The sequence below is a fragment of the Danio aesculapii genome, chromosome 2 (assembly GCF_903798145.1).
Source record: "Danio aesculapii chromosome 2, fDanAes4.1, whole genome shotgun sequence".
NCBI classification, from domain to species: Eukaryota; Metazoa; Chordata; class Actinopteri; order Cypriniformes; family Danionidae; genus Danio; species Danio aesculapii.
Genome location: NC_079436.1, coordinates 2,517,194 through 2,541,636, shown reverse-complemented (window position 1 = coordinate 2,541,636; position 24,443 = coordinate 2,517,194). Strand labels below are relative to the sequence as shown.

The window sequence follows — 24,443 nt, the reverse complement described above, 5'->3', positions numbered from 1 at the left end:
TTCAGAAGCCAGCGAAAATGTTTTACCCAGCATTGAATCTGCATATATTCATCGGTTGCATTGCACGGTGTGGACGCGGACCGCTGTGAAACCACCTTCTGCCAACATAAAGCACAGCACTCAATGCGCGGCTTGTGCGAAAGGGGCGGGGCCCGCGTGTCGAGGTGTAATGAAACCCCAGAGACCGTGAGCCAATCAAATCGCTCCCCCTTCCCCCGTAAGCCAATCAGAGTCTTCCATTCTGTTGGCTATACCTGCCTCTTTCACTCTCCGCTTCAATATGTACTACAGCCAGAGGTTCAGTGAGGGTTACCGACGTGTTCGTGTCTGGAGGCGTTATGTCAAAGAAGACAACTTTCCTTTTTATTGATACATAACACTAATATTATGTTTTTCATCAGAACCCGACGTCAACGGATTTGTTTGACTTTACTTTGTCAAATTTGTATGGCGTTTATCCTCACAATGCGGCTGTCAGATCCACATCTGCCTCAAAACTAAAGCGCATGTCAGTTTAGTGATTGACGTGAAACTTTATGTTGGACTCGTACGGTAATAGAAGCACGCTTTGAGTTACTTTGTTATAAAAGAAGCGAACTTTTAGCGTATTGAACACATTTGCTCTTGAAGTATAGCAGTGTCAGAACTATAATTGTGTGTATTTAGCTTACATTTAACACATCAGTTTCCGTTAAGACCGTTTTAACCGTTACTTTTCGCCGTTTTTGAATGAGAAAATGAAGCAGCTCTGAGTCTTGAGGGACACCGCTTTATTATGCCGCTGTTTTACCTCAGGGCTGAAGGGAAATTTAAAAGACCTAAAAATAAAGTGTCGGTTTCTACTCCACAAAGAATCATTTGAACTTCCTACCGCAGAAGAGAGAAGGACATAAATAGTTCTGACATGTGGATGTAATTTCAGAAAAAAAAGAAAGAAAAGGCAGACAGATAAAATAAAGAGAAATAAAACGCGAGCGGGAGAGAGAGAGTGGGAACAGTTTGAATCGCGCCTGCAGAGCTGTGACAAGGAAAAAGCCGTGAGAGAATATTCATATTTTTTTATATACCAGCGAACGATGTACTAATGGGAGGGGAGGAGATGGAAGCGAAATGACTGGCTCTTTGAAGGCACTTAAACAGACGTAAACACCAGAGAAACCCCATTTAAAACTGACAGCACATTTGCGTCAACTTGCGTCGGGATGGGAGCCACGCTGATCGTACACACTTTAGGTTTTCTCTTCTGCGGCACCTTGCTGAGTTTCGTCTATGGTCTGGTAAGTTTCTTTCTTTCTTTCTTTCTTTCTTTCTTTCTTTCTTTCTTTCTTTCTTTCTTTCTTTCTTTCTTTCTTGTCATGAAAGTAATGCTCTTTTTTTTTGCTGTGTTTGTTCTTAATGATGTGTCTTGCTGACTTTCAACACTTATTATTGCATGATTGTCAAATATAGTGGCAATTGAAAAGATTTGGTTGCGTTTAGGGGTACCGCTAGCCATAGGGGGTGCCACAGTCTCCTCTTAATTCATCAAGCTTGTCTAAAAGCCTTGTCTTGAGAATTGATGCTCGCAGACGTGTATTCACTGTAAGGCACGTAGACTGAAGGTGCTGTCTGTTGTTAATGCTTCATGGCTCACTGTAACATCCTTGTACAGTAGCTACCATCATATAAATCTAATTTAGTATATACTTTATTTTTACCTATGCATTGATAATCATCCTCAGAAATAAATAGTGATGTGATGCGGGCATCTAAGAGAGAGAAAGAAGAAAAAATATATGTACATACATTAACATTTTCTGTATTTTTTTTTATTAATGTCTATTATTATTATTATTATTATTATTATTTTATTATTTATGTTTTTTTTTGTTTTTAAATTCTGGGATCTTGATCTTACATCTAACAACTTATGATGTAAAAGTGATTTTTATTGACATTTCTTTTGTAGTTTGATTTGATTTATTGTCTGATTTGGTATTGTATATATGCTACCAAAACCTGGTAATACACTGAAAAAATAATTCAAAGATGGTTCCTTGGATTTACTAAGTTTGTTTTTAAATGAAAGTGGCTGTAAGCCATTTATTTGGGCTTCATTTAAACAAACAAATTAAGTTGAACATTACTAAGTTTAATTTGTGTTTAAATTCAACACGTATACAAACATACAAATTGTTTGCAATAATTTTTCAGTGCCAGTACCTTTTTCTATTTTACAGACTTAATTATCTATATATTATTTATTATACAATATATCGTTTCAAACCACTAAAACTTTAGTAATAGTCACTTTTATTAAATGCACTCAAAATATTTTTTGTTGCTTGTTCAAACTAATTTAAAATGAGTTAACACAATTCTTGAGATTTTGTTGGGGCAACTTAAATATTTTATGTTAAATCCACTTAAATTTGTAAACTTAAGTTAACTTAATTAAAATTTGTTGTCCCAACACAAAACGATTGTGTGGAAGCTAACATTTTTTACAGTGTACAAAGTTGAATTTTCATAATTCACTGAAAAAAATTGTTCAAAGATGATTCCTTGGATTTACTCAATTTTTTTTTACGTTAAGTGATTGTAAACAATTTATTTGGGCTGAATTTAAACAAACAAATTAAGTTGAACATTGCTCAATTTAATTTGTTTGTTTAAATTCAACACAAATAAATTGTTTGCAACAGTTTTGCATGCAACACTTTTTTCAGTGTTGAAAGTCGACAGCAGAAACCAACATCTCATACTAATATCATAATACAAGCCAGCATAATACATAATACAAGCCCATAATATCTCATAGTCCAATTCACAAATATACAAACAAAAAAACTGTAAAATTATGAAATACGGAACCTGTTAATTAAAGTATAGTTATTATTATTTAAAACAGGCATGCTTACTTAGTGATGTAATGTGGCATGTAAAGGATTCTGCTTTTTACACATCATCAAATATGTTGCATTAAGATTTAAACCACACAAAACTGAAGCTGAAAATTGCAATTTGTCACAGCATGAACAAGAAAGTTGTGCGTTGTCTTTACAAGATAATGAAGATGATACAAGAAGATCAATATGTCAACAAGCAATTTATTCTCACTCTCGAAGCTGTTAAAAAACTGTTAACAAATGGGTACATGTTTTTTTTTAGTTGCTTATCTTATATTCATTATTTTCATTATTTTAAATGTATATATGTACTGAATATACACTGAAAAGTATTATTCAAAGATGATTCCTTGTATTTTTTTAAGTGGTTGTAAACAATTTATTCGGGCTGAATTTAAACAATCAAATTAAGTTGAACATTACTAAATTTAATTAGTTTGATTAAATTCAACACATTTAAATTGTTTTCAACAATTTTGCAGACATAATTTTATTCAGTGTATTTGCATATATTCAGTTTTATATTTACAAAAAAAAGTCATTCTTATTTGAGCACCAAACCACATGGCCACCCTCAGGGCCGGTCTGTGGGTTTCTGGGGCTCCGGGCAAGATCATGGAAATAGGCCCCACTAATATTGACATAAAATATTGGTAAAGCAAAAGTAAAGTTTGAAGTAAAACACCCACAAATAGTTTTAGCTAAAGTTTGTGTGAGTCTGGGGCAGAAACGGACTATAGTTTAGGTGTGATCACTACACTGTAAAAAATATCCGTTTAACAGTTTCCATATTTTGTGACGTTTTTAGTTTATTTACGGTTGTGAATTGCATTATGGGATGTCGATCTCTGCTCTGTCGACATTTGATGTGTAAAATTCAACTCTACAGTTTAACAAAGTGACTTTTATTGACATTCTGTATAAGCATATGTATAAGAAATGATAAAGATAGATAATAAATAGAGACAGAGAGAAATAAGTCAAATAAGAGAAATGTACTGGCAGGTTTAATATACAGCATCAGCCCAGACTATGTCACTTTAAACTATTAAAAATGTTCATAAAAGTCACCTTTTCAAATTTTCAAGGTTAAAAGTTGTTGGAAGAAAGCTCAAGGTCTCAAAATGCAATTCAAAAAGCACAAATGAATTACATTATTCAGAAATTTTTTTTTTTACAGTGTAGTCACAATATTTCACTCTTTGTTGTTATATAGACTTTTATCACTTCACCTAAATAGTGGTGTGACAAAATACTGAAAGTGAATAAGTCATGTAGAAATTAATGTTTGAGTTCAAAGAAATTGCTTGTATATTAATTGGATTACAGAATGATTGAAATTCCATGTCAGCTACTCGCATAACTACACATTAAAAAGCCTGTAAGCGTTATACTTCACTAAAAGATAATTCTTTTGTAAGTATTAATTTCCCATGTGTTTTTTTTTTCATGTTTGTTGCATGTTTTTGTCTTTATATTCATTGCTTAGATTATTTTTGAGAAAACGGGACAACTTTGGCAACAGAAGCACTGTTTCTGCCATATAAACATGCTTTAGAAGCAGAAATACGACTTTGTGGCTTTTTGGGATGCTTCTCTGAGACCTCTTTTGTGAATTTCTGACATATCAAGCATGTTTGAGGAAAGTTAAGTAGGTGAAAGTCGAATCTGTGCATAATAATATGGTAGTCTACTTATTGACATCCACAATGCATGCCTGACATGAATACATTATGCAGATTACCAATACTTTGATTATGATGGATGTCTACAGTTGATATACACTCACTGGCCACTTTATTAGGTGCACCTTACTAGTACCAGGTTGGACCCCCTTTTGCCTTCAGAACTGCCTTAACCCTTGGTGGTATAGATTCAACAAGGTACTGGAAATATTTCTCAGAGATTGTGGTCCATATTGACATGATAGCATCACGCAGTTGCTGCAGATTTGCACATCCATGATACGAATCTCCCGTTCCACTACATTCCAAAGGTGCTCTATTGGATTGAGATCTGGTGACTGTGGAGGCCATTTGGGTACAGTGATATGAGTACATGGCGTGTTATCCTGCTGGAAGTAGTCATCAGAGATGACAGGAGATAGTCTTAACCATGTGTACATGCCTAAATGCGTTGAGTTGCTGCCATGTGATTGGCTGATTAGAAATTTGTGTTAACCAGCAGTTGGACAGGTGTACCTAATAAAGTGGCCGGTGAGTGTATATTCATAGCTCTTTCGCATTTGTTTTTGGTTGTTATGATCACTCACTGTGGTTTGTGTGTCAATTGGCAGCATTGGTGTTTTGTGAATGCGTAACTACAGTAATATATCAATGGCATTTTGTCAATGGAGAACAAAAGAAAAGGCTTGTTCAGCAATAACTATACTACAATCATTATGCATATCTCCCGGTATCCTCCAAGAATGTTGGAGCTTAAAAGTTAAAGGAATTTACTGCAGAAAAACCCACCATAAAAGCATTACAGATGAGTGATGGTGAACTGCGAGTTTCCATACAGTCTATTTATATGAAGATCAGAGGAACTTAAGGCTTTAATCTCTGAAAATGATGGCACTCCATTAAGGCAGGCGCACATTATGCAAAAGATAAATATGAAGTTTATAATGCAGCTCGTCATGAGACACACAAGAGCCAATAGGGTTTCACAATCAAAGCTAACATAACAAGTCTGCAAATTAAGAATGTGATCAAAATTTATGCTGTATGGTGGATGGAGTTGGTAATCATTCGTTTTAGATCTGTTATATCATATTAAACGGTTGTTTGGCATCAAAAGGCATGGAATATATTTGTATATTTATAGTAATAAAAAGTATTTCTGCCTATTGTTTTTGTCGAAGCAAATAATCTTTTCTAGCTATCGCAACTTACTACATCAAACTGGCTAAAAATAGTAAGTTAAGCTTTATATACATTTTTACTTGTAGGTTAATGTAGTTCATTTTGTACATTCTGACTAGTTGTATCTGTTTGTTTAATGTTGATTGATTGGGTTTGGCATAGGGTTAAGTGGTCAAAACGCATACTGCTAATAATGCAGCTCGTCATGAGACATACAAGAGCCAATAGGGTGTACCTAATAAAATGGCAGGTGAATGTATGTGTTTTTGTATTTGTATATTTACAGTAAAAAATCTATTTCAGCCTAATGTTTTGGTTGAATCAAATTAACTTTTCTAGTTATCTCAACTTACGTCAACAAAAATTAGTAAGTTAGACTTGGTGTACATTTTTTTTTAATTGTAGTTGATGTAGTTCATTTTGTACAGTCTGACTAGTTGTATCTGTCTGGTTAATGCTGATAAATGATTGGATTTGGGGTATGTGCTCAAAATGTACCAGTAGTTTAATGCACTGTAAATAAACAAGTTTGATGATTTACATTGAAAATCAATCATACATTAACAAATTATCAAGAAATGTTCTTTTTTTTTTACTTGGTGATTGCTCTGGTGTTTAAAGTGCATGGTTAGGCTTTTATTCTTTCTATTATAAAAGGCTTCTAAAAATAAATATTGCTTTCTATGTTTGCTTTTTATGATTTTCATAGCTTTATTAGATCAAACCAATTTTACCCCTTGAAAATTGTAATATATCAAATTAATGTAATGTTGTTAATGTAAATGATTGGTGCCAAATAAACTATTGTAGAATGTAGAATTTTTAAATATTATTAGACTGACCTGAAGTGTACGCTGAACCGAATTGTCTCATTATCCTAAGATATTTTCGTTGTGTAAGGCCCGTTCACACCGGGACGCATTTTGCTCCCGTTTTTCGTCGACAATTAACACCTCCTGACTAAATAAAGGGCGCTAATGTGATCGTACACACCAATCCTTGTGAAAAACACGTAAAATCGTCATTTTTAAAGAAACGCCTCATGCTAGTTTTTTTTTTGTTTGTTTTGACGTCAAAACCTTTTTCACCAAACATATTTGTTCACATGAACAGAGCTGCTGACACCACTTGAAGGCGCTCTGTAATATGAGCTGCTTATTGCACTGGTGTCAGAACAAAAAGTGTTGTATGATAAACAAGACAACGTCTATATTGCTTATTCGAATTGCCAGTAAACAATGTGAAGGATTTTAACAAGTATATCAACTTTTTCTCTTCTTCGTTTGTGTTACAAGCGAGTGTCAGAAGCTTAAAGTTGTGTATTGCCACCCTGTGGACCGGGGTCTTTCTGTTTTTCATTAAGCGCCATCTAACGTGATTTTTGCACACTCTTCTGCTCGACGCCAGTGAAAAACGTCTAAAAAACTCAGTGTGTATGAGCCTTTACGCTGTGTTTTGGCATTAATTGTTTGCATTTATTATTGCATACATTAACATATCTTCACAAACATTCAGTCTTGGTGCATATAAAATTTAATTAAGTTACTTTTATAATGTATTATGTATTCATTTCAAGATGAACTGCACTTGGGCTACACCAAAATCACACTCTACATCCAGATTTCAATTAATTAATTAATTTCAGTTCAACAGATGAGACCGAACACTTAAGTCTGACCTGTATCTAAAAGCATGTCTTCAATACTTCACACATCTCATTGACAGAAAGAGGAAGTCCTCAGTGATAGATAACCTTTAGATGTTTCCATTTCTTTTCGTTAATTAAATTAAGGAAAATAGATTAAGTGTGGATCAATTCATATTGAAAAAGTCTGGGTAATCAATACTGACTATGAGGAAACAATCACTTGGCTATAGTTGATGGTGGTTGAATAAATCAAATGTGAACCTAGAGCGCAAAACATAGTGTCAAGTGTCAAAAAAATTCAATAAATGATATGCATACATCAACTAAAAGCTGAGTAAATATGCTTGTCATTGTTGTGGGGGTGTTTTTTTGAGGATAGGACAACATTTGGCTCAGATACAATGATGTGAAGGTTGAATTTTTTTTTTTTTTATAATAATTTTTTAGGAGTTTTTCACCTTTTATTGGGAAAAGATAGTGGAAAACAAACAGGAAAGCATTGGGAGCAGAGAAAGGGGAAGGATCAGTATAGGACCTCGAGCTGGGAATTGAACTTGGGTCGCCGTGAGCACAATGGTGCTAAATGTCAGCACACTTGGCTACGTCGGTGCCAATAGCCTAGTGGTTAAGACTTTTATTTCAGTATGTTGATGTACTCCCAATTGAAACTGAATATTGAGGAGGGGGCAGGGCTACTTAAACTAGCAGTGAGAGACGCATGGTTAAGGTTATTGATATACAGTTGCTATGAAAACCCTCGGGTTGATGTCAACAGAAGAACCACTTCAAACGATCAGACTTTAAATGAAGATTACCAAAACAAAAATTTTTATTCAAATTACAGATTAATTCATATAGATTAATTATTCAGTTCAAGATTAACAATGTGAGGTTGCAAAATAGACATTGTAAAATTTTGTTTTTAAAGCTGAATATTTTTAAAGTTATTGATTAGATTAAACGGATATATTTAACTATTTATTAATTAATAGTTTTTATATTTTTCGTTCACAGTTCAGTGATTGTTGTGGGTTAGTCATAATTTTGTCAGATTTCTTTGTTTTTCCCATGGATTTTTTCAGTAAGGTTTAGATCATGACGCTGGGCTGGCCATTTCATTTTTTTTTCCCCAAAGATTTGAGCTTCAATTAAGGCAAGAAAGGAAAACCAATGTTACCAAAGGAGCTTCTGATATACATTTGCATTCAATATGCTATGTAGCTTTATTACTTCTAGTGCAAAAATCCACAAAACCATGACATTTTGTTACCCAAACACACACATTCTGTCATCGATTACTCACCCTTTACTTATTTCAAACCTTTATGAGTTTCTTTCTTTTGCTAAACGCAGAAGAAGATACTTTGAAAAAAGCTGGAAACCTGTAACCATTGACTTCCATAGTGTTTGTTTTTACTACTACTAACTGTTATGGAATTGAATGGTTACAGGTTTTGAGCTTTTTTTTCTCCAAAATATCCTCTTTTATGTTCAACAAAATAAAGAAACTAAAAAGTTTGGAATCACTTGAGTAATAATTTTCATTTTGGGGTGAACTATTCCTTTAAATTTAAAATGTCACAAGTATGTTTATATCTAGGAATACATTACTTCCGGAAAGCATTCAAAAATCTTTCAAAGAAAGACAGGGTGGAGATAAACTTGGACAAATTTTAGATAGAAAATTTTACAAAGCTTATTCCCACTCAAAAATTAAGTTTTGAAATATTTAGTATAGAACATTTACCAACATTACCAACATGAGCTTTACTTAATATTTTAATGATTCCTGGTGTAAAAGAAAAAAATTATAATTTTATATTCTATAATTGATCATTTAATGTTTTTTGGCTACCACCAAAAATATCCCCTTGCAAATTAAGACAAATGTAAAACCCTGCATAGTCTTAAACCAGTCTCAAAGGGCTATTCATACAGGTTTTTCATTTCTAATGCGATACTTTTTCATAGTTTTTTTAATGTAAATATTAAATATATTAAAAAAGAAAGAAAATACTTAAGATCAATGAGTGAATCTTTCTTTCTTTTCACTGTTTAATTTTCAATAAGGATAGACAGCAAGCATTGCCGCATTGTTTCACTATCTTACTTTTTAACACTGAAGAATCTTTTCAATTCTACACTACTGTGTATTTAATTATAACCTTCAATAGGCTGTGATTAGATCAGTAAATGACAATATTAACTAAATCACAGATTTAAAGTCAATTTATATTAAGAATGACTGTAAAGATAACCATAATAATAACAACTTTACTTGTGCACAATTATGCTTTGTTTATTATAATGTGGTCTACCTCTTTAAATCCTCAAGCTCCTTAAATCAGAACTGTCAGTGTTTTTATCATTCATGCACACTAAAAAAGGTTCATTGGATTTGCTAATTTTTTGCAAATAGTTTAAATGAGCTGAATATTTGAATCTGAATTATTGGACTCATTTCTCTGGCACTGGCAGGCCTTGTATTTGACAAGCATGCATGTGCATTTTTAAATTATAATTATGGTTCTGTACAGTTATACACAGTTATGCAAAGTTTGAGAAATGGAAAAATGCACATAATTGTAATGTAAGTTATGCACTTGGAAAGCAGGAATTCAATAAGCAGCAAAGCACTGCATCTCTTCAGCTATATAGTGAGCTACGAAAAACCAAGTAAAAACCCATCGCGTGAATCAGTGGGTTTATGTCTTGTCTTCTTTACCTCCACTATCCATCGTTTCTCACACTCTGGGCTCTATTTTAACGGTCTAGGCGCAAAGTCTGAAGCACACGGTGCAAAAGCTTTGAGGCATGTCCGAACCCACTTTTGCTATTTTAAGCATGGAAAAATACGCTCTGCGCCCCGGCGCATGGTCTAACAGGGTTGAGCTTATTCTCTTAATGAGTTCTAGGTGTGTTTGAGCATAACGTGCATTAAACCAATCAGAGTCTCATCTCCTATTCCCTTTAAGAGTCAGTTGCATCACGCCATGGCGCATTTGCTATTTACATGGTGGACTTTGTAAGTGTAAAAACTGAACGCTTCACTAGCGAGAAAACAGTTAAACAGAGCATCTGCAGCGCGAGGATAAAGAATGAGCCTCCTCCATACGGCCTCTTTACTTTACTTTTGCTCTTTACTTTACTTCTTTACTTTGGTGGAGTAAGAAAACAGTGGAAACTCACTCCACTGAAGACATCCATTAGCCGACATATTTAATTTAATTTGTTAAGCTCAAAGATTTGTGTCAAAACTATTTCTAAATTCAGTTCTAATCTCCAGCAAACGAATAAATGAACAATAATAACGAAGTGTGGTCAATAAACTGAGTTATATCCAAACACACGTCCTGTTCTTATGCCCTATATGGTAATGCAGACGTCTTCAAAACCCTACAGGTGGACAAATCTAAACTTGTTTTTATTAAAATAAATATGCATATAATAAATAAAACTGCTAATAATAATAACATTATACAAATGCAAATTATCATGAAAAAAACTTTAAAAAGTTGGTCAATTTCAGTTTCTAAAAATAGCAACGCTCCAACAATGCGCTTTAACACACCTTCTTTTTACACCTGAACACCCATGAGTCCACAAAGTGGTGCAAATGGATTTGTTATTTAAACAACATGGTTAAAAACATGAACATTACTGTTGCGCTGGTCTGAAAATAGCAACAAATCACACCATACACATCTTGCACCTTATTGCGCCGGGTGTATGATAGGGCCTTCTGTCTCTCTGTGTGTGTAGCATGTGTAGATGGTGCATAAGCCCCGCCTTCCACAGAAAGCAGATAGCAGCGCAATTCTTTTAACAAAACAATACTTGTTATATTATGTAGCCTAATCATCTTAAATTTCTGTGTATATAATAGACAATATTTTGCACCTCCAAAATGAACCGCCCTCATTTTCATATATCACAAGAGGCCTAGACTCATGTTCAATTCATTGAGTGAAAATGTTTGAGAAAGTTATCAGATTATTATAATTTTCCCAAATATTTGTATTATTATTGTTTTATTGCTTCAATTTTTACCACATATTGAAACCCGAAGAGTACAGTATCATCAGCAGTCAGCATAGAGACCTCAACATATAATGAATAAATGAAATGCACAAGTCTCTTCACACACACACACACAGCTTTGAATATCATGGACTGCCTCCAGAAATCTTGACAGGCAAAATGCTTCTCGCTGAAATATTTGTGCTAGCTGTGTCACCTATTTAGCTGGCTGTAAAACTGGCATTGAGTTACTCACACTCCAACATTCTTGGGGTGGAAAAGGTGGGGGAAAATCCTCGCGAAAGGTCAAGGGAAGTCAAGTAAACAATATTTTCTTGAGTCAAACACTGCCTTTACCACACCATTGAAGCCGAGGCCTTAACTATTAACACACACGTTATGAACTCTGAGGGATGAACTGTTGCCAATACACGCCGTATGTCAGTTATCGTCTCTATCATCCAGAAATGAAGTATAGCACTTTCTCTAGAGGTATTTTCTTTTCTCTTGCTTTCATCTCTAGCAAGTAATATTCAACTCTCAAATAGGAATGTTGACTTCTTAGTGGGAGTACGTTTTTGTGTGCACTGATCTTGGTCTGTTTGTTGTGTTAGATTTAATGTGTAGAGGTGGAAACCTTTGCAAACATGCAAAGGTAACATTAACATGCACTGACCCCCAGTCACCGGTGCTGCTTTCTTCTCATTGATGTTTATCCTTAACTGTGAACGTTTTGTAATTAACTTAGTCTGCCTTGCACAGGGGGAAAAAGTCAGAAAGGAAGGACAGATGTTCTGACATACAGATCTACATTACACAAGCATACTCAATAGTGCACATCTTTACCATATCCATTCATAGAACTGTATTGTACAAAGTCGCTGAGTGATATTTGCATTTCCACTATGTATGCAAATGCATCTATTAAAGGGATAGTTCGCACAAAAATGCTAATTTCACACCCTCAAAACTTTTAAGAGTTTCTGTCTTTTATATTCCAGATATTCTGAAGAAAGCTGAAAAGTGTTGACATCCATAGTAAGAAAAACAAACACGGTTAAAGTCAATGGTGACAGGTTACTTCAGTATATCTACAGTAAAGAATAAGTCCAAAATTGGAACAAGTGAGTATATGATGACAGAATTTTCATATTTGGGTGAACTCTTTTAAGGTCAGCACTTGAAAAGTAAAATCTGCATAATCTTATGCTTCGTTTCCCCTTAGTGATACACTTCAGATTTTTTTTTATACATAAATACGTATGTGTAAATGTTAATAAATAAACTTTCTATGAAAAAGATTTTATGTCAGCTACAGCTCAGTGCTAATGCGAATTACTGAATCTCTGTAAATATATAGCCAACACTAACTGACAAAAGTCTTGTCGTCGATCCCAGTTGTAAGAGCAACATATAATAACTTGACTTCTAATTGATCATTTGGAAAACTGGCTGAATTTTTCAGATGAATCATCTTATGAACCCCAATCATCACAAATACTGCAGAAGACCTACTGGAACCCACATGTACCCAAGATTCTCACAGAAATCAGTCAAGGTCAAGGTGCTCCAGGATTGGCCAGCCCAATCACCAGATATGAACATTATTGAGCATGTCTGGTGTAAGATGGAGGAGGCATTGAAGATGAATCCAAAGGATCTTGATGAACTCTGGGAGTCCTACAAGAACGCTTTCTTTGCCATTCCGGATGACTTTATTAATCAGTGATTTGAGTCATTGCAGAGATGTATGGATGCAGTCCTCCAAGCTCATGATGGAGTCAGACACAATATTCATTCTGTTTCCACTGCAGCATGACCACATATTCTACACTGGACATTATTGAAGGTTCAGTAACCAGACTTTAGTCTAAGCAGAGTCAGACATTACTGTCTTAATGAAATCATTCAAAATGAAGGCATGATCATATTTTATTGTGGTCAAATAAGCGTAATCTAGAGGCCTTTTTTTATTTATGTTTACACATAAATATTTATGTGTAAATGTTAATTACTAAACTTTCTAAGAAAAAGATTTTATGCTGCAGTTCAGTGCTAATGTGAATTACTGATTGTCTGTAATTATATAGCGCCTGTCTAAAAAATAAAATAAATGAAACAAAGCCTGTATGAACACATAGAGACCCTTATAGTCTCTGAAATGTTCACAGTCACATAAAAAATGACCCAAAATATACAGTACATCTAGCTCTTATTTGATTACAAAAACAATATTTACATTCCATAGAAATCTTTATTTTTTGTAACCTCTTGTTGGAAAATAATTCCATCATTCCAAGTTCAAAATAGTCAAAAAGCCAGCGGTAATTATTAAACACAACAGTTTATTTGTGTTTTAGGTTGCTGAAAGACTCATTTTAAAGAAAGAAAAATATTCAAGAACAACTGATACCACACATATGCAGTAATCATTCATGGCCGGGGCCTTATAAACATGTATAAAGAACCCTTCAGAATGAAAAGATATTACACTTCATATAACACTTGTTCACCTGTTCACTTTATGTCCCTGCAGTTGGAAAAGCCTTTTCTTTTCTTTCGTTGCCATAACTGTCTCTTCTTAATTCACCATTTACTCTGGACAATTGGCACCATTATATGGAGGAACTCATGTACGTACACGTTTTGTGAATTAGGCAGAAAGTTTTCGAGAGAAGTTCAACTGTGTGTATAAATACAAAAAAGTTCGCAATTATTCAAGCCAGGCTAATTATTGATACGTACCCCTATATACATTTCTGGAGATCTCGAAATACGTCCTAGGAGCTACGTTTTTTTTTTTTTTTTTTTTTTTTTTTTTGCAGTTTTTGGTTTCGTGAATCCACCAGAGGCGTTGTGTACGCTTTTTCAGATCTCAAATTGTTCTCACGATAGCCGTTTACACCAGCTATTCTTGAGTAAATCCACTAGAGTCATTGTCGACTGACTGAATGACGGACCGATAACCGATTTACTTCTTTATTTTATTTTTTGCCTTTTGTTTAACCTCCTTTTTCAAACCGTTTTTTGCCGGACTCGAACCCCGTCATTTCCTCTCTGCATCTCAAGTCCGCCAATGTAAATGGCGAGGTACTGGGCAAACTGGTAACAGCGGAAAAGCTGTCCACATGGGGGTAAGCTGACAGCTGGTAGCGTGAAAAGAAACAGAAGCCATCGTTGTGTCATACCGCCCGGTACATTTACATTTAGTCATTTATCAGACGCTTTTATCCAAAGCGACTTACAAATGAGGACAAGGAAGCAATTTACACAACTATAAGAGCAGCAGTGAACAAGTGCTATAGACAAGTTTCAGGTGTGTAAAGTCTAAGAAGCAAAGCATTAGAAAATTATTATTATTTTTTTTGAGAGAGAGTACAGTTAGTGGTATAGCCAGAGAGGCAGTTACAGATTAGGAAGGAAAGTGGAGACTAAACAGTTGAGTTTTTAGTGGTTTCTTGAAGACAGCAAGTGACTCTGCTGTTCTGATGTAGTTAGGGAGTTCATTCCACCAACTGGGCCAAATGTGAGAGTTCGGGAAAGTGATTTCTTCCCTTTTAGGGATGGAACCACGAGGCGACGTTCATTCACAGAACGCAAGTTTCTGGAGGGCACATATATCTGCAGAAGTGAGAGCAGATAAGAAGGAGCAAAGCCAGAGGTCGCTTTGTAAGCAAACATCAAAGCTTTGAATTTGATGCGAGCAGCAACTGGCAGCCAGTGCAAACGGGTGAGTAGCGGAGTGACATGTGCTCTTTTAGGTTCATCAAAGACCACTCGTGCTGCTGCGTTCTGAAGCAGCTGAAGAGGTTTGATAGAATTAGCTGGAAGCCCGGCTAGTAGAGAGTTGCAATAATCCAGTTTGGAGAGAACAAGAGCTTGAACAATGAGTTGAGCTGCATGTTCAGATATGAAGGGTCGGACCTTTCTGATGTTATAGAGTGCAAATCTGCAAGATTCCGTAGCTTTCCTTTTAAAGATGAAATGCACAACGCTACATAATTCGCACTCTCCAGAATTGTATACGGGAGTACGTATTCACTGTGTTGCAATTATTAGTTTTTCAACCAATGGCGCACTTTTGAGACAGGATTTCTGATTGGCTGACCAATAGTGGATGGAGGGAAACCTGTTTAAAAACAGTAGTTATTATTTCCGAACTACACAGAGATCTGCCAGGGCTCAACTTTAGTGTTCTGGAGACTGTGCAGAAAGCAGTTAGAGCCCTGTATCCCGGCAAACACCATTACTCTACAAATGACACCTTGGTTTCTCCTATGTAGTGCTTGCAAGGTTAGAAAGGATGGATTTGGTAAAAAAAAGAAAAGAAAGAAAGTCTGATTGCAATCATGGCGATTTGTACCTAGTAATAGATGCACAAATGTAAGAGCCAATCAGTGGGGATTCTTCCTGAAGGTCAGAGCTGTCAAAGTAGCACCAAAAACACTGCTGATAAAGTAAAGCACTGTCAGATTCTCAGCCCTTTAAAGCAAATCCAGCTGAAGCACACGCGAAAGACTGTGATAATAGATCAGACCAAAATCTTTGTTCCGTGTGAAGAGCTGGTCAATTCATTCACAGTCTTGTTTGCGTAGCTGTAGTGATTGATGGTGCACTATTGGAAATTCCGTTCAATGACAGATTCTAGACCATACATCTGCAAAAGATAGCATGGGAATTATGGGAAAAACTCATTTTTTTGAAACATGGTTCTGCATACTGTATGAGACGCTTAAGAAGACTATTGAAATATAAAGCGCTATGCTTTCTGTTGCTGTAAATCTGACACTACATTATGCAGGCCAAAGATAATGCAATTTGTTTGTGTATAGTGTTCACTGGGATGAATCTCAGCAAGAACAAACAGAAATCAGGTATGCATGAGGAATGGTAAAAATAACACTCAGCATCATAAACAGACCATACAATATGACTTTTAGATATTGCATTGAGAATTCGCTGGGGTATTGTTCAGTCACAATAGATATTTCTTCTCTTATTTAATTGTCACAGTGGATGTATCCAGGAATATGCCATTTCCATCACCCTTCTTCTTACCAGAAACTTTCACTCATTCAATTTCCTTTGGAATAGTCCCTTTATTTATCAGTGGTCACCACAGCGAAATGAACCGCCATCTATTCCAGCATATGTTTAAAACAGCGGATGCCCTTACAGCTGCAACCCAGTACTGGGAAACACCCATACACACTCATTCTGACACACATACACACACACACTCATACACTGTGGCAAATTTAGCTTATACAACTCACCTATAACACCTATAATGTCATTAGTCTGTGGGCGAAACCCGAGCACCCGAAAAACGACAGTGCTAACCACTGAGCCACCATGTCGCCCCTCAAAACGAAAATACAAAAACAAATTCTAATAATAATACATCCTAAATAAAGAAAAACATAACAGAATATAACAAAGAAATGCAACAAAACAGCCAAAACACTTGAAAACGTCATGTAAAGAGCCCTTGAGAAAAGCTCTGATGCATCATCAATGTTCTTGAGATGTTCAACATCTGGATCTCTCAGCGAATGTCAGCAAGGTTTGACTGGAAATGACATTGGTGATGGCTTACAGCTACAGGGCAAGTCAAACCCACATGGTGGAGACTGGAAGAACCCATTCACTCCTTCAGATTTATCTTGTTTGCTGTTTTTTTAATATTTCCCCAGAACAAGCTTTTGGTAGGCTACAGTTTTTGACAGGAATAAATCGTGCATGATCTTGCATTATTTCTTATTGTGTGTGTATGTGTGTGTTTTGTATTCCCGGCAGAGATGTTGTGACTCTTAGTTTTGAAATGTAAAGCAACATGTAACCCCTGTTGCCCATTTGTCTTGCTTTTTGACATGCCAGCAAATAAACGTTACCCCAGACAGTCATGTACTGTGAAAAGCACTCTGTCAAATTGTGCACTGCCTCATCGGCTTACTGATTAGGGATGTATGAATTCAGTTTCATGGGTTTTTCTCATAACACACCCGCATACTCAATAATTGACACACCTACACTGCAAATTCGATTAGTTGAGTAAATCAATTGCCTTAAAATGGCTCAGTGGTTAGCACTGTCGCCTCACAGCAAGAAGGTCGCTGGTTCAAGTTATTTTATTTTTAGATATGTTATTGTTATTTTATATGTTAGTTTTATTTCTTTATTTTGCATTATTTTTATTTCTTTATTTTCTTAATATTTAATTTAATTTTGTTATTTATTTTTATATATTTTTATTGTTATTTTTTATTTTAATTTAATTACATTTTATTTTTTATTTCTTTATTTTATTATTTTTCATTTTATTTCATTATTATTTTGTATTTATATTATTTTTGTAGATTTTTATTGTTATTTTTTTATATTATTTTATTTCTTTTATTTCCTTTATATTATTTATTTTATTTCTTGTTTCTTTTTTTTATTGTTAGTTTTTATTTTAGTTTAATCTCTTTATTTTATTTTATTATTTCTGTATTTTCTTAATTTTTTATTTAATTTATTATTATTTATTTTTATTATTTGTATTTTATCATTTATTTAATTTTTATATATTGTTATTGCTATGTTTATTTTAGCTTCATTCATATATTTTATTTTATATTTTTTATTTCTTTTTCTTATTTTTACATTTATTTTATTATTATTTATGTTATTATTATTATTTATTTTTATTTATGTTATTATTTTATTTTTATTTATTGTTTTTATTGTTATTTATTATTTTATTGTAATCTCTTCATTTTACTTTATATTATTTTTTATTTCTTTATTTTCTTAATTTTGTATTTAATTTTATTTAATTGTATTATTATTTAATTAATTTTTTTATTTTATTTTTTATTTATATTTTTACATATTTTATTGTTATTTTTAATTTAATTTTATTGATTTATTTATTTTATATATTTTATTTCTTTATTTTCTTATTTTTTATATAATATTATTATTATTATTATATTTTTATTCACATTATTTTCATATTGTTATTTTTAATTTCATTTATTTATTTATTTTCTTAATTTTTTATTTAATTTTTTGCAATCTTACATAAAGTAGAATCTGCATGGAAACATAACAACATTTAACTATTAAATGTCCAATAGAAAAGAGAAAAATAAAACATTGTTGCTCCAAAACAATCAGTGACAGTGCCTAAAACATATGCTGGAGTAGTTGGTGGTTTATTCCACTGTGGCGACCTCTGATAAATAAGGGACTAAGCCGAAGGAAAATTAATGAATGAACTAATAGATTTTTAGACCTCCCTGAATGACCTTCTGCTGTAAGACTTCAGTGTGACCCTTCATTATTGACACCTCGGCTGAGTGTGAAGTCTGAGTGCTGGGTCAAAGACCAGCAAACATAGTGTCCTCGGTGTTATTCTGTGGACAAATATGAATTCAGCTGAGTAGCGAAGTAACAATTTAGTCATGCGGCAGACATTAGTTGCATTCCGCAGCTCCTGAGATGTTACATTTCCTCTTTAATAAATGCAGGAACATTGTGAGTCACTTGGTCTAGACTACATTTTCTATAACAAGGCATGATGGGTGACCCACAGAGATTGGGCTTTTTTAAAGATTGTATCCGAATGGCTCACCTTAACTATAGAGTACACACAAATAAATCTTTGCCCTTTAAATCAGGCTGCGTAAGAAGTCAGTGGTGCTCTTGGATGCTTTTGTCTTCACATAAACAAGCATAAAGGAAATTTGAACACATTCACATAAACTGACAGGATTTTTTTATTCTGGAGCAGGACTTCAGGAGAACCCCACAAATGTATTGCTGATTTCTGGATGCTCTCTATTCATTAGCGTTTCTCTAAAAAACAACTGATGATTTTTTTTTTTCTCTTGGAAATTGAATGGTTAACTGTTGTTATGTTTCTATGTACTGTGTTTACATGTTTCCATTGTACTTTATGTGCATAAATAAAATAAAATATAAATAAAACAATAATAAAAAAAGAAAATAAAGAAATTAAATTAAAATAAAATAAAAAAATATCAATAAAAATATATAAAAAGAATATAAATAAAATAATAATAATAACAAAAACATAATAATAAAATAAAAAATAAGAAAATAAAGAAATAAAAAAATAAAATAAAATGAATAAATGATGATAAAATAAAAAATAACAATAAAATATATTAAAATAATATAAATAAAAATAAAATAATAATAACATAAAATAAAATTAAATAAAAAACTAAGAAAATAAAGAAATAAAAAAATTAAATAATAAAATAAATAATTAAAATAAGAAATAAAATAAAAAATAAGAAAATAAAGAAATTAAAATTAAATGAAATAAAAATAAAAATAACAAAATAAATTAAATAAAATAAAAAATAATCATAAAAAATATAAAAATTAATTAAATAAAAAATAATCAAATAAAATAATAAAATAAGAAAATGAAATTAAAATAAAAAGTAACAATAAAAATATATAAATAAAATAAAACACAAATAATAAATAGATAAATAAATACAATAATCTAAAATAAAATGAAAATAAATTAAAAATAGCAATAAAATAGAAATAAACAAAATTAAAATAAAATGAATAATATATACATAATAAATAATAATAACATAAATATTAAAAAATAAAATAAAATGAAGAAAAAAATATTATAAAACAAAGTAAATGAATGAAATAAAATAACATATAATTAATAACATAAATAATAAAATAAAATAAAAAATCACAAATAATCAAGTGATATCTAGTGGTAATAAAGCAAATGGTGAAATGCCACTTTAGCTCTTTTTACCACAGTAAATGAGCCTCTGAGCGCTAGATGACACACAATAAACTCTGTCACTGAGAACAACATGTGTTTCAACATTGATGTTGCTTTTGGCTCTTAAATGTCAGTTTTAGTCTTTGTGGTTGTTAAGAACTTTACTGGACAGCAAGAGAGTCCATTTACCCCCTAAAAATGTTTCAAAGAATTATCTCAGCATTTATTCACCCTCATGCACCCCAGATGTTTATTAGTGTTTTTTATTTCAAGGTCGAACACAAACAGAGATTTTTATAGTCCATCCTATGCAAATGTATGGTTTCCTCAACATGACCATTCGAAAACCACAGTTTTTGAGTTTTTTTAGGGACAACTTAATTGTTTTATGTTGAATCAATTTAAAATAGTAAAAGCCATTAAGTTAACTTAATCAATTTGAGTTGAGACAAGATGAAGGAATTGTGTGAAACCCTGCATTTTTTACAGTGTAAGAATTCAATTTATGAATACTGTAAATACACTGTAAAACATGCTGGATCCCACACAATTCGTTCGTGTTGTCGCAACACAAATCGATTAAGTTAACAAATTGAAGTGAATTGAACATAATACAATTAAGTTGTCCCAAAAAATCTCATTTTAAATATGTAGTCTGAACATCTAGCAGAGTAATTTGTTTGAGTGTATCTTTCATAATTAAATTTGAGATTAATAAAATACAATAAATGGAAAATTTAATAAATAATATAAATAATTCTCGTTAACTTCCGGCCGCTACCATATCTGATCTAGCAACAACCTTACGTACACACTGCTGGAAGTTTATAATGGACTGATATCCTATTTTTACACCACACTTGCACGCACACAGTGCTGAGTCTTGTTTGCTGTAACATTTCTAAGCGCTCCCTTGTCTAGTTTTGCCATGCTTTTGTCCCTTGCCATGTTTATTGTTTATGTTTATTTGCCGTCTGAATCGACCATTTTGCCTGTTAACACGACTACACCTTTGAATTATCCTCATGTAGTGGTGGGCAGAGCAAGGCCTCATGAAACACTGAAACAGTCGAAGAAAGTGTGTCAAAGCTTCGAAACATTTTGAAACCCTTCTCTACAGTGATACCTAGCTGTAATTTAGTTTGTATTGCTCTTGAACAGCTTCTGCAAAGAAACGGGTACGTAACGGTTATGTAATTGAAAGGTACAGTCTAGATAGGATACAGCTGCAGATACGCACATCAATAATTAATAGTTTTACAGTATTGTGATAGTTATGTTTAGGGTTGGGGTCGGAGTAGGCGTTAATACGCTTTATTATGTAATTTAATAAATAACTAAATAGTACTCAGTACAACTAGTGTTTATACATTTCTGTGATGGTTGGGTTTAGAGTTGGGGTAGGGGTAGACGTTAATAAAATACAATAAATGGGAAATTGAATAAATAATATAAATAATTCTTGTTAACTTTCGGCCGCAACCGTATCTAATCTAGCAACAACTGTCTCGAAACGCTTCTGAAATGTCCGATGCTTTAAATAGCTTTAGTCACCTGACCTGGGTGCTTTGAATACTTTTAGTCATGTGACCTGGTGTTTTGGAAAATACATCGCTGCAGTGTTTCAAATCATTTTCACTTCGGGAACTCGACACTGTGTCGAATCGGCAGTTTCACGTCAGCCATCTCCACTGTTAACACGACTACACTTTTGGATTACCCTCTTGCTTCTGTTTGCTCCTGCTTTGACCATTGCCTGTCTGACTTAGACTTAATAAACTGCATTTGGACCCTCGCCACCGTTGTCACTCTGACTTCATATGTTACAGTAGGTGGGAAAAGTATTAATATTTCAAAGAAAAAATCCAGCAGATGAGTTCACATTTGAAAGTCAATTACTGTCAGGTGATTAGTAATTCTTCCAAAATGTGCGAAATGTCATCTAAATATTATCTCTATATTTTATTGTTTATGATTATTGAGAGGAATTTATGTAAGTATGTGTATGTGTGTATGTATATATATATGTAGATATATAGAATAATATCTATATACAGTTGAAGTCAGAATTATTAGCCCCCGTTTATTGTTTTTCCCCAATTTCTGTTTAACGGAGAACAGATTTTCTTCAACACATTTCTAATCATAATAGTTTTAATAACTCATCTCTAATAACTGATTTCTTTTATCTTTGTCATGATGACAGTAAATAATATTTGACTAGATATTCTTCAAGACACTTCTATACAGCTTAAAGTGACATTTAAAAGCTTAACTAGGTTAATTAGGTTAACTAGGCAGGTTAGGGTAATTAGGCAAGTTCGTGTATAACGATGGTTTGTTCTGTAGACTATCAAAAAAATAAATAGCTTAAAGAGGCTAATAATTTTAAACCTTAAAATAGATTTTAAAAATTTAAAAACTGCTTTTATTTTAGCCGAAATAAAACAAATAAGACTTTCTCCAGAAGAAAAAATATTATCAGACATACTGTGAAAATTTCCTCGCTCTGTTAAACATCATTTTGAAAATATTTAAAAAATAAGAAAAAAATCAAAGAGGGCTAATAAATCTGAATTCAACTATATATATTCGTTCGTTCGTTTGTTCATTTTCCTTCGGCTTAGTCCCTTTTTTTCATCAGGAGTTGCCACAGCAGAATGAACCACCAACTATTCAATACAATATGTATTTGTTTAGCTTGCAGTATATACTTTACATACTGTATTGCAAATAGCTTGCCCAGTTGACAATAGCTATTTACTGCACACACATCATAGTCACATTAGTTGGATAGAAAGCAAGGCATGTACTAATCTTTGAACTGATCCCTTGATTTTTCCTTGATTTGTGTTTTCTTTTTTCCTCTTCATCTCACAGAACATCAGAAAGGCATGTATTTTCATTAAAAAGAAATAAAATATCCACAAGGTTTTAAATAAAATACATAACAATAATTTAATAAGGAACTGTTTATGGTTAGGGCATAGCACTGCACTTATTGCAAAGAATATTAATACTATTTTGATAGTAAATAGTATTAATCTCTATTTGCACCTAACATAAATAACATATGGCTATTGTTAATTAACATCTAATTACTGTTTTCTCTTAGTGACGTCTTCCTCTAATAAAAAGTGTTATTTTTTTATTTAATGTAAATACTGTCTATTCGTATCAACTGCCTTTTTTCTTCCTCCTGCAGCTACTAACAGCTTTGGAAACTGTCTGTCTGTAAAAGAATCTCTTTCCATCTACTGGAGATTAATTGTAACGGCTGCTTTTCCACATTTATTTAGTCACTTTTAATCTCTTCTTCCCATTTGTTCACATTCAGGCTTCACCACTGCTATACTCAGAAGTGTTTATTTTGGAATATTTCATACAGTTAAATATGGAGTTATGAGCAGCAAGTTGCATACTGACAAAATGAACTATTCGATATGAAAAAATGTGTTGCTCACCTAAATTTTTAAGTTGAACCAATTTAACTTTGCAACTCACTGTAACTTACATCAATTGAGCTGACTTAAACATCAAGTTAAAATTAGTTTGACTTAAAAATTAACTCTCTAAATAAAGTCAACTTAACATTTTTAATAGTGTATAAATATATACAAAACATATTTTTGGTTTGCTTGATAAATTAGCAAGCAAACTAACCATCATGTATGATAATTAAAGGTGATAAATTTTAACATAAAGTGTCTCTACAAGTATTTGAGAATTTACATTATTAACCCTCGTTATGATATATCTATTAATAGACAGACAGTATTACTTAACTGTATTATAAATAATTTTACAAACATTTGCATATTAGTTAAAGAAATCACTGTTTATGATTAATATAAAAACTGAATAAATATACTATACATTCACACACATTTATATAGTACAAGTAAACATAGATTTCATATGGGCCACCCTATAAGTAATTATATATATATATATATATATATATATATATATATATATTTATATATATATATATATATATATATATATATATATATATATATATATATATATATATATATATATATATATATATATATATATATATATGCACACACTCACCAGCCACTTTAATAGGTACACCTGCCCAACTGCTCGTTAACACAAATTTCTAATCAGCAAATCACATGGCAGCAACTCAATGCATTTAGGCATGTATGGTCAAGACAAGCTGCTGCAGTTCAAACTGAGCATCAGAATGGGGAAGAAAGGGGATTTAGGTGACT

General features: G+C 32.9%; 1 protein-coding gene across 1 annotated transcript in view; it reads left to right on the top strand.

Moving 5' to 3' along the window:
* The first annotated feature begins 333 nt into the window (after window positions 1-333).
* Window positions 334-24,443, top strand: part of pth1r (parathyroid hormone 1 receptor) — a 156,553-nt gene continuing 132,443 nt past the window's right edge. Inside the window, exon 1 of the mRNA XM_056470741.1 lies at window positions 334-1,277. Coding sequence (XP_056326716.1) covers window positions 1,203-1,277 — 75 coding nt within the window. The 5' untranslated portion in view covers window positions 334-1,202. The remainder of the gene's footprint in view (window positions 1,278-24,443) is intronic.